At 36.7% G+C, this 12,429-nt stretch overlaps 1 protein-coding gene across 5 annotated transcripts in view; it reads left to right on the forward strand.

The window, feature by feature from the left end:
* SRGAP1 (SLIT-ROBO Rho GTPase activating protein 1) overlaps nt 1-12,429 on the forward strand; it is a 281,734-nt gene that overhangs the window by 225,757 nt on the left and 43,548 nt on the right. For 2 of the 5 annotated variants that reach the window (XM_079139661.1, XM_079139663.1), the window contains exons 11-14: nt 3,108-3,135; nt 7,172-7,274; nt 10,876-10,936; nt 11,089-11,166. In XM_079139661.1, coding sequence (XP_078995787.1) covers nt 3,108-3,135; nt 7,172-7,274; nt 10,876-10,936; nt 11,089-11,166 — 270 coding nt within the window. Of the gene's footprint in view, nt 1-3,107; nt 3,136-7,171; nt 7,275-7,800; nt 7,835-10,875; nt 10,937-11,088; nt 11,167-12,429 lie in introns of all 5 variants that reach the window. The other 3 variants (XR_013763794.1, XR_013763795.1, XM_079139662.1) reach the window with 2 other exon arrangements.

Genomic DNA, 12,429 nt, shown 5'->3' on the forward strand with positions numbered 1-12,429 from the left:
CTTGCTTTTTTTTTTTAAATCTCAAGTTGCCACCAAATTATGCTTTGTTTTCGCCTTTTGCTATATAGAGACAAAATGCATTTAGATGTGAAAAATAATTCACTTTATAATTCTCAAGTGAAATTTAAGAGTAATCAAAACGAGTGTTTATATCAAGAAAAAGTTAATCCTGGGTCATTTTATTTCCTCCGAATGACTTTGTATGGGAGGGAAGGCAGTGTGGCTCTGTAAGTTTTCAATAATTAAATAGACCTCCAAAGAATATGCTTGAAATCTAATCCTCAGACCACTGGAAGCTTTCACATTTCTCTGGGAAGGAGTGTCTTCAAAGCCTGTGTGTTATTGATCTATTAATGATGATACTGATTAAAAAATAAAACCTCATTCATCAGCCGAGACACACTGAGGTCTATTAGCTGAGAAAACGATGGATGTGGTGGTACAGTTAAGCTGTGAGTGATAGTTCTTGCGAAGCTTGCTCTTGGTTCATTATTCAAAACTTACCTTTTATAGGTTTTTAATTTTTTATCTCATACTATTAACTATAGATGGATGGAGCAAAATAATTTTAAGCTATTTGATATATCATCCATTTCTAAATCCAGGGAATAATTGGTTAGGATATTTTAACAAAAAAAAAATAAGAAAAATATTCAAGTTCTAAAACATTTCACTACTAAGGAATTACCATCAACATCATTAACATTGATTCACTTGAAAGTAATTAGCCTGTATTATTCAGTTTAAGGTTTCAGACACTTACTATTTAATAATTTCCATATTGATGTAATTTTTCAGATTTATGAAAATCTTTATGATTTTGTATTCTTCTGGGACAGACAGAAGTATAAGCCATGGTTCATACTTTTCCTCTAGGCTTACTCAAAGTGTTTTCCACGAAAAAAAACTCATTTTTTCTTTCTTTCTTTTTTTTTTTTTTTTTTTTTTGGTTGTTGTTGTTTGTTTGTTTGTGGTGCTAGGACAGAGCTCAGGGCCCTACTGCATGCTAAGTAAGTGCTATACTACTTATACTACTGACAGCTATGTCCCCAGCCCAAGACTTACATTTTTTAATATATTTTTTAGATGTTGATAGACCTTTATTTTATTCATGTATTTATATGTGGTGCTGAGACTCGAACCCAGTGCCTTATACATGCCAGGCAAGCTCTCTACCTCTGAGCCACAACCCAAGACTTACATTTTTAAAGGTAGTACAGTCTGGTGCTTGGGAGCTCAGAATTAGAATTAAAACAAACCTGGACCCTAGAGCCAAGTCTACCCCTTACTAATAGCAATGCCTTGGATTAATCCGTTCCATATATACTCAGTCTCTTTTGTAAAAGAAAAATAACTAAAGAAGCTACCTCATAAGTTTATTGTGAAAATTATGTTAGAATATTTAATATAAAGTGCTTAGTATACTTTATAATATTCATTGCTTAATTACTACTTAGAACTTTTATTATCTAATAAAAAGTCTAATAAATATTACACATTTTGCTATTTTTATTTTTAATAATATATATCAGACTTTTATGTCATAATAAGGCATGCAACATGACAATGCAGAACAGCACAAGCCACATAGTTTCTTGAACCTCAACCCTTCTCTCATTCCACTGGTTCACCCTTGGTGATCTCAGCCAGCTCCTATGGTCCCAGCACAACCTAACTGGTAGTGAAGCTCAGATCTTTCCTCCAGCCCTATCTTCTCTGTGCCCTAACCTTATCTGGCCAGATTCCTGCTGGGCACTTTCATTGAGCTGTCTACAAGACCCCAAATATCAGCTCACTGTCTGCCCCTCTCCTTCCCAGATCTTGTCCATTCATGAATATCTATGCATCTTTCTGCAGTTCTGTGTACATGTTCCCTTTGTTCTTCTCCCAAGTAGCAGAAGATCATCAAAAGAAAAGAACTTATAGTTAAAAGATAAAGCCAAAAAGGATGGATAGTTAATAGATAGAACCAGGTAGAGAAGGAAAGGAATCAGGTTCTTCCCCTTCCCCTCATTTCCACTTCAACTCTAGCCAAGAACTGATCCTGCCAATATTTATAGCCGACTGTATCTATGTTGAAAAAGGTGTTTTCTGATATTACCTGTTGCTCCCTGGAGTATTCATTCAAGAGGCCAACTTTTTTCTCTGCAATATGTTATATTATATAACATATTGAATCTGTAATACAAAAGTATTATATGTCATATACTTATGAGGTCTTGCTTGCCTATAAGTCTGAATCACTGCATTGTGATATGACGACCTGAGCCCATCCATTTGTGCTGCAACATGACCTTCCTCTGCCAGCTATATGTTCAAGCTATTTCAGGACCAATCATTATTTTGCAGACAAACCAGCTGAATGGTTCAGGTCTCCCATACCTCTTCTCCACCCAGAATGTAAGAAAAAGCAGACAGCAGCCATTGACACATATAAGCTTGAAATTAGAGCAGATCATGGGAGTGCTATGAAAATCCAGCTCTGTTATTTAAAACAAGAAACCCAAATGTTGAAGAAACAACCCATGCTTTAAGTGGCAGAACTCTGTGAAAGGCTTTTAACTTGCAAGTTGCTGGAATGCAGTATAATTTAATGTTCTTGTACATTAGTATCTGCAAATGTCATTTCTGATTAGAGAAGGCAACTTTTCTCACAGTGCCCCAATTTCATGTCACAGAAAATATACCAGTTTTGTCTAAAGGAAATGGAGTTGTCCCAGCCATTTGACCTCCTACTCCTCCCCAAGTATCATTCAAGACACAATAACTAACATGCAAATCTTGGATATATTATATTTGTATTTTGTGTTTAAAATTACAACTAAAATCCAGCAGCCATTTATTTGTTAAAAAAAAAAAATACCTCAATTTATCAAATGAAATGTTTCTCTATAGAATTTATTAAAATTGTGTAAATTTTTTATGAAATATTGACTTTGACTTATTTGTCAACCTTTATATGATATACTCATACTCATGTTTTCTACCATAAAATGTGTGAATTGTAAACTCAGCATCTTAAAATAAGGGACAGATGATACAAAAGACTATCAAATGCATTCTACTGATTCCATTGAATTTCCTAATTTTATTTTCTGTTTCTGCAGGTCATAGAGCTGAATATATGACCACAAGGTAGGAAGATATTTTATTATAATTCATAGCATATCTTACTTTATTTTCTATTTAACAAGAAGCAACTCCTTGGGGTTCTCATCAGATCAGATATGCTCTGGAATATCTGAGGGTTTCCCAAGTGGAATTGTAAATCTCCTTAATAAGCAGAGCCAATAACAAAGACCTAAGTTGAACAGTTTTGGTTTATCTAATCCAAACACATTAAGTTTTTAAAAATATTATGACAAGATTTTTGATTCAATAATTTAGTCAACATATAATATGATATATCTACTGCAGTAGTAAGTAGAAAATATTAGTTACAGACAGACTTGGTGGTACATGCCTGTAATCCCAGCTAATTGGGAGGCTGAGGCAGGAGGATGGAAAGTTTGAACCAGCCTGGGCAGCTTAGTGACACCTTGTCTGAAAATAAAAATTTAAAAGGACCATGGACATAGGTCAGTGGCAGGGCATTTGCCTAGCATGTGCAAAGCCCCTGAGTTCAATACCTAATACTACAAAAAAGAAAAAACAAAGGAAAAAGGAAGGAAGGGAGGGAACGAAAAGAACTGTATCTTTGTGCTTCTTTTGTCTTTTATCAGATAAAAAATAGAACTATATTTAATACTCAGGATTTTAGCTTTCTGCGAAACCCTCTATGGTTCATTTTAAAAACTGAAATTTTGGCTGGGCATGGTGGTGCCTGTAATGCCAGCAGCTTGGGGGGTGGGGGGTGCTGAGGTAGGAGGATCACAAATTCAAAGCCAGCCTCAGCAACTTAGAGGGGCCGTAACAACTTAGTGAGAACCTGTCTCAAAATATAAAACATTAAAAAAAAAAAAAAAAAAGGCTGGGGATGTGGGTCAGTGGTTAAGTGCTCTAGGGTTCAATCCCTGGTTAAAAAAAAAAGAAACAAAAGAAAAAAGAAAAAAAAAGTTGAATTTTTGACACCTACAACCACATTGCATATTCTTTTTTTTTTCTTACCTTTCATAGAAGGATTTTGAAGTTACGACTAGGAAAGAAAAGCCACTTTGGAAGTTGATTCTGATTTGGATTGGAGAACATTTGTGTCAACTTTTATGTTTCTATGACACCATTTGTACAACAGCCAGAAATTATTCTAGTTGACTAGCAAGACTGAACTTGCAAAGGCTGTTCTGTTTGAAGTAAGAGGTATTTAGAACATTGATGTATCTGGCAATTTGGCTTTCAAGATTCTATACTGTTAGATAATTGATTCATAAGGAAGTTCCTCTTACTTCACAGTGAACTAACTGAAAAGATACAGCTACTGACTTTTCTAAATTTAATAAAAGAAAAAAACTACTGTGGTTTTTTTTTTTTTTTGATTTGTCAGTGACAAAAAGGAATATTGCTTCTGTTAGTGATATGCAGCTTATGATACTTTTTTTTCACATATAGTATCTATTTGCACCATCAATTTTTTTCCTGCTGTTTCTAAGTTATAATTAAAGTAAAATTTTTAAAATATGTTTTTAAAAAGGCTGCAAATATATTAATTTGCAACAAGAACTGTAGGTGCCAAATAAGCCAGATATTCACTTCAATACTTCCTCTCATGTGACATCCCATACAGGAAATCAAATTGCCAGGAAGTTGAAGTTGTGTGATAGGCACAGAGCCAAAATGAGTCATGCAGCTGGAAGCTGAATAGCCCTGACTCTATTCACCTGATGTGGGCATAGTGGAGCCAGAACCATGGGCACCCTAGTCTCCTGAATAACCTACCTCTGCCAAGAAAATCACTTTGATAGGCATTTAGGAAGTTCATTTTAATCCAAGTCCCTCTCACATCTTTAGTTTCTTCACATTTACCTCATTAGAACCTTTGGGACAGACAACTTGCAAGTCTTTAGTAGAAATATCAAGACATCCCTGTTAGCCCCAGCCAAGATTACCTTGTGTCTTCCAGCCATTCAAGAACAAAATCCAGTGCCACTGGAGGCTTTGGCTCCAGCTGCAAAATTGGGTCATCTCATGAATCAGTGAACAAACAAATTCTGTTCCCCTTAGTTTTGTCAAGTACTCTAGATATCACCAAACTTACAACTCTGTTGGATCTTATAATAATTATGTTTTCTAGTTTCTATATTTCATGCTTTGATATCTGAGATCCTTGCTAAGTGTAGGGGGACTACCTCTCTCAGTGATAGTAAAGACTGATTGCAAGTGAGCCTTTCCTATGCAACCAGCCAATCCAGAGCCCATACCAGAATCCACCTCCTTCATCGGATTCTCACCCAGGACCACTGTTTCCCCTTGCCTCAGGGCCAGAAATAGACTACTAGGGGTTAGCCCCAGTACCACAGAGGCCATGGAAATTATTCAGATCCACCTGTCTGAAACCTGCTTATCCTGTTTCTCCCCTTCCTTCCCATGCAAACCACAACAATGTCCCTTGCCCACATTTCCCCCTTGCTCCCTCTGCCTCTAGACCAAGGCTGCTGCATCTACTTGTGCCTCTCCCAACCCCTGAGGCAAAGCAGCAGAATGTGAGCCCTCTTCTGGCAGCTGGAAGTTTTCAAAGGCAATTGCTTCTTGATCTGCTGGCCTCGCCATACCTACATTTTAAAACCTTTACAAAATAATGAATAGCTGAAATGTTATTTTATATCAAACATATGTGGTTAAATTCCTTTGTGGTTTGTTGTTTTGTGTTTTTGCACCTATCAGATCTCTTACCCCATGGATGGCACTGAATTTAGTGTATAAAAGATTTCAATGATTTCAGCTGTGGTAGGTCATGACTTGTTGCTTGGTAGAAGTTTCCATATTCACTTTAAAGTATTTACAAAGGCTTCTCTTGAGCTCTGAGGCACCGTGGGACCCTGGGTACTGCTGGCTGTATACCCCATTAGTCATATGAGCCCACCTGCTGTGAGAGTCTTAGAATTTAGCTATGAAAGTCTTTCTCAGCAGGTTAATTTCTCTGCATCTCTTGATTGCTGTGGTAGTACTTTTTGAAGCTATTTGGGCTTCGACATAAATTTTTGGGATTTTGTTTCTAAACCAGACTTTCTGAATTTGAACAAAATGAAACTAAAAAGGTAATTCTTCCTAGAGGGTCTATAGTTTAATGAAGAGTTTTACACTATTTCCCACTGTGGTATGCATCCTCCTAGAAACCTCATGTTTAAGAGGTTTAAATTGGAATATCTGGAAAGAGGTCATGGGACTCTTCTTCCACATGTTTTTTTGTATACAGATATAGAAGTTGGGTCAGGTAATCCTGTCCCTCTTTGCTCTAGAGGAAGAGGGTAGAAAAGAGTCCCTCCCTCCAAATACAGTGCAGGGTTTCTAAATACAGTACCTGTGCACTGCATGTGCATTTATCAGACAGACTGGCATATGCAAAGCAGGCAGACAGACAGATGGAAAGAGTGGGGAACAGCATAAATGAGTGCATCCTAATGATTTACAGAAATTTAGGTGATAGGACAATTTGTTCTACGGGAATAATTATTCATGTGAGCCTGTGTCCCCCAATCAGAATCAGCACTGATGCCAAACTATTGTTTTTTTTCCTCATCTGTGACCCATTGATAGTTAACATAAAATCCTATTAATACTATAAGGGTACAAATGTGATATCACTTACATTGAAAAACTATGTTGTAGCTGAAAATTTTATATTTAATTTCTCATTTTGGTATGTATGAGAGCCCTAATTTTTATGACCAATTGTGTGTTACTATGTGATTTGTAAACCAAATCATAAGAACCTTACTTTATAACATTCGCCCAAATAGTTCACAATTCCATTTGGTAATTCTTATCATCCTTAAACGAACTGGCAAACAAATACCAGCTATGCCATATGAGAAAACATAATCTAAAGGAATAGCTTGTATGTTTTTTGATACATAAGTAAAAGTAAAAAATGGGAAGGGGTGGGACTGTTTTCCCTGTGGGTGGGGGTGGGGAAAGAACCCAAGATCCCATGTTTTGTAATTCTAATGTGACCTACGGGTGTTTCATTTATTGTTTGATTTCTGCCATGCTCAGTAATTATATTCCCTTCCCTTAGGCCTCCAAATGTTCCCCCTAAGCCCCAGAAACACAGGAAGTCCAGACCCCGCTCACAGTATAATGCTAAGTTGTTTAATGGGGATTTGGAAACATTCGTCAAGGTACCGCACCAGCCATCTGGGTGGCTGATCTCCACGCTTCTCACTATAATGGTCTCAGCCTCTCATAAAAGGGGGGCAGGTCATTATGTCCAAGTCTATCCTGGGGCTCTTTGCTTTCCCAGAAAATCAATATAATATTTCCTGAAGTCAGAGAGGAAAGAATATTTGGGTTGGTTACCTTCAAAAGAAGAAATAAATGTGGATGTTATCATGTGAGCAAAAAAGAGAGCTCTCTTCTTTATTTAAAAAAAAAAAAAAAAAAAGCCATGATTTGTACAAAAAGGAAATGAGAAATCTGATAAAATGTTTTTTTTTTTCTTTTTCCTCGTGCAAAGAGATGGCACCAAATATATTTTTAAAAATCCATTTGTTAGGCTCACTCTGAAGCACAGCCAGAGTTTTGACTTCTGATGACTTGAGGAATAAATTATATTGGATCAATTATAAGACCCTGTGGTCTGTGTCTTGATCTCTGCTGCGTTTACTCTGTCTTCTTTTTCATCTGTGTTTCTGATAATGCTTCTAGCCGAGGACGAAGGAACTCGCACGCGAGGCACCAGGTATAGTGCTAGATGGAAGTGAGGGCTCAGCTTCTCCCGCTGCTGGTCTTATTTCAGAGTCCTACTCCTGCTTGGCTTTAATTAGAGTTTTTAAGGGCTTTCGAAGAAAAATGTTTGCAGTAGGAAATTAGACAGATTTTTATAAATAGGCTTTATTTAAGAAGGAACACTAATTTAAGAGGAATAGTCTGCTCCGGTAAAAGTAGATAAACTCTTGATTTTTACATTATGTGTTTGGAAGATGTATCAAATTTGAGGCCAGGGCTTTTATTAAGGAAAGTGAATGTTAAATACCAAAATACATTTCATATAGATTGTGGATCCTGATGTAAATTATACATACAAAAAAGGAGCTTTCTCATGCATAGTTCACATTTTATGCAGTATTTTTGAAGACTCAATCTCTGTGGGGAACTATATCTTTAATAACCCTTAATTGGTGTGTTACAGACATTTTACTTTCTTTAAAGATAGATCTGTCTACTGAATGCATGCACTAATGACTAAAAGACAAGTGTATGCATGCACCATGTCTATGGACAGATAGACATATCTATATACATGGAAAGGGAGAGGGATTAGAAACCTCTATCTGCTTTAAAAATGAGCCTTAACCCTGAAATTAAGTGAAAAGCCACTGAGCAACCTAAATAGCAATCACAAATCCATTGCCTTGAGCTTTAAACCCAGAAGAGCCTTTTTGGCTCTAATTTAATGTAAAATTATTGTCAAATTTGATTATGTAGTTTCCCAGCCCATGGCATATAAGCAGGGGCAAATTAGATGGAGAGAGGGAAACAATAAAATGAAAGCAGCCAGATGTGCAGCTGATGGCCTGGCAGGAAAAGAGAATACGAGGAAAGCTCCAGGAAGCAGCTGTAGGATTCTGTCCTATTTGCTGATGTGGTATGAGAATGAGTGCTTAAGATGATAGGAAAGCACATATGATATTTTAAAAGATTTTCTATTTAAGACTAGTTAAAAGAAACCAAACTGAGGTACTAAAGAAGGAACAAAGCAATTGAGGGAATTCACTTCTGTGAGCTCTCCACAATTCCAGATGATGGATTGAGGATCTTTAGCAGTGACTATAACAAGGAGAGGGTGCAGAGGTCTCTCTCTGCACATCTGAAAAGGGCCTGCCCAGTTGAGATCTCTGCAGTACCGCTATGAGGCTTCAAGAGCAAAGCCATTTTTCCTGTAGGGAAACTGAGACACAAAGAGATTTGTTTAAATAGCAAACTGGAGTGCAGCCCATTGATTGTTTCACTCCTTAGAAAATATTTCATGTCACCCATGAAATTAAATTCAAACACACTCATTACTTTTTAACTACAAAGTTCATTTTATCTGAATGAAATACCAATCACATACTACAGATCACCTGAGTGAATGTAAAGATAAAAATATTTTAGATAACATATAAACTTAATTTTGTATTTAGAAATTTCTTAGTGCAAACATTTTTCTTTTAATAATCTTTCATTCTTTGTTTTTCTTTTTGTTTTGATACTAAGTTCTACAGAGATGTAAACTAATATTCTCCTTCAATCACTTATGTTTAAGTATTTGTTGCTCTTTTATGTTACATAGTTACATGAAATGTTCATATGACAGTCCCACTAAAAAAACATGCTTGTGTTTTAAAGAAAAATTCCTTTGGGTATTGAGTAAAATTTGATGTAATTACATTGCTGTTTTTGAGCCAACTAGTCCACATGAAGATGTGCTTTTATTCTTAAGGCTCTTCTTTAAGGAATTAATAAAATGTATGCTCCCAAACCAAATTAACTAATCAGATAAACTTAATGCAGGCTCCAGAAGTAATTGAACCATTAACAGGTTTATACACTGATTAGATTGTCTTAAAACTTAAAATGAAACTATTCTTTAAGAAGTACATTACCCATTCCAGAAATAGTAAAGAGCTTAAATTGCTGATCTGCATTATTCCCAATCTTTTCCCCCACTGCTTAATTGGAAAGGTTAGTGGATTCTGAATTGTTCGAGTATATCAAGAACAAGTTCTTCTTGTTCTTGTGTTTCAGAGTAAAATTTCTCATGAATGTAGTAGACCTGAAGTCAGCTAATCATTTTTAAATCCCATGTTTCCCTTAAAGTTCTAATTCCTGAAAGATGAGAGTCTTAAAAGTACACGAAGAATAATTCCATACTCAATAACTTGATTTAACTCCGCAGAGTGCATGGCATTGATACATTTTTAACTGTGGCCGCGACATTTCCTTCATCTCATTTGTCATCCTCTGTGTGTTTTAAAGCACACATGTTCAGTTAAGGGCAGTGACTATTTTATAACACTTGGAGAAAAAAAGGATTAAAAAAACCTTCCTAACGAAATGAGATCTAATGGGATGGATGTTTGTGTGATCTTTTTCCTTAATCCTTCAAATATGAAAAAGAGGAAGGGTCTAAAAGGATGAGTAAGTTCTGATGCAAACTAAGTAAATACATAACACGTGTTTATTACCTGTGAACAGTTCCTATAGCAGGTATCTGTAACCATGGAAGCCCTTTTTGTCACTCATCATCTAGGTGGCAAACTCTCCAGGGTGTGGCAGAAAGATAGCTAGAAGATGACTTTGGTGAATAGTCAGTTCTAAGGTGCTATGATTACAATGACTATTGTTCCTTTAAAGTCCATCAGAGATTGACCCTTTGTATCAGGAACCTTTCAAAAAGTGAGTTTTTCATTTTGGTATGTAAGCCTAAGTAAAAGAGATGAGTTAGCTTTTGATGTCTCTAGGCATAGCAGGATAAATTGATGCCAGTGTTGCTTTCTTGTGTTAAATGTATTTAATTTAGTTTGCTTCAGAACTGAAATATACCTTTGCTTAGATATAAATCTGTTCACTTTTTTTTTATTTATTTATTTTGGTGTTGTAGATTTTAGAAGGGGTGGATTTGGAAATGATCATCTAAAAGGATAGAAACACTCTAATTACTGTTGAACCATGAGCTTTATTTTTATGTGTGATTTAGACCTTGCCTTTGAAGTTTACTAATTTCTATCTCTTTACCAGGACTCAGGACAGGTCATCCCCCTCATTGTGGAAAGCTGTATTCGGTTCATCAATCTCTATGGTAAGCCATAAACTACAGAATTCTTACAAAAAATGATCACTGGGAGTGTTTCAGTGAACATTTTGTTGTGCTTACTGTTGAATTCTTGGGAAAAGGAGACCTACAGGATGTGATGGGGTGTCTCATTCACTTTTCCCTTCTGTTGCCTTTAGGTCTTCAGCATCAGGGGATTTTCAGAGTGTCTGGCTCCCAAGTGGAAGTCAATGATATTAAAAATTCATTTGAGAGAGGTAATTGTGTGTCTATATCTATAAGCAAAACATGTTAAAAAGTCATCATTTTCTGTCCTGCAGTGGTATACTCACTCTGTATATCCTCAAAACCTTTACTTCACTGTGGCTGCTGGGGTCAGAATCTATTCAGAATAGCTGAGGAACAGGCCCAAATCATGTTATTAAATGTAGAAAAGCATATGAGCTTTGCATCCTGGTTGAAGACTAATAGTGATCCCCCATGACTTGTGTCAAAGGTGCACCTGAAGGGTTGCAGAAGAAGCAGGTGGCCCTGGCCTACACAGAGGTGTGTGAGATGGCTCCTCCCCAACTGCCCCTCCCTCTCCTTCCTTTATCAAGAACTCTTTCCTTCCTCTCATTACCATCCCCAGACTCCTTTCTATGTGACTGACTCTGTTTTCTTACTTGTGTTCACAATTGACTGTCACCTAAATTCTACTAAACTATTAATGAAAGCATTATGATCAGCAAAAATCCTACATTTCAATGTCAGGAAGACCTCGAATCAAATCATGGAATTTGGGTCAAGTGACTCAGTTCTTACTCTGGCTCCAGTGTCCTCATCTGCAAAATTTTACGATTGTTGTGAAGATTAGATATGATCTGTGAGAATGCCCAGCTCTTTAAAGATAGCTATTATTCATTAATGCCCGCCAATTAGAATGCATTTACTTCTGGGTACGTCTTTGCTTTCCTTCACCTGCTTAGAGGCCAAGGTGAAAATGCCGAGCAGTTACCACAGTTCCTACCTTTCCCTCCCTCTGTCACATTTCCCCTGGCCTAGACCTGGTGCAGAGCCATTTAAAATTCGAAGCCCTGTTGAAGAGTAGACTTGGGACCACACTGTTTTTTCCAGTTCCAAATTCTTTAGCCAATATGATGTAGAGGAGTAGAGCAGCCTCCCCTGTCAGTAACTGTGTGTGCCACATCCCTGACATTGACCATTTTCAGAATGACAGGTTGAAATGTAGTGAAGCATCAGTTTCCCGAGCCAGCCACAGCAGGCAAATGCTCTATTTTTCCTTGGAAATTCCCCTGGTATTAATTATTTGTTTGTAATTTGTTGGGCTGAAGTTTTCTCACAGCGGGCAAAAAAGATAATAGTAATAATTCTGGTGAATTTGTGTTCAATGATTTTCTGCCCTAGAAGCAGAGAAAAAAAAAAGAACAACCGGTTCCTGAAAATAAACTGCCTCAAAAGGCAAACAATAGGTTAAAATTTAAAACCTACTTTTCATGAACTTTAGAAAGAGTAGACTT

This window comes from Sciurus vulgaris, assembly GCF_902686455.1.
Source record: "Sciurus vulgaris genome assembly, chromosome: 5".
Classification (NCBI taxonomy): domain Eukaryota; kingdom Metazoa; phylum Chordata; class Mammalia; order Rodentia; family Sciuridae; genus Sciurus; species Sciurus vulgaris.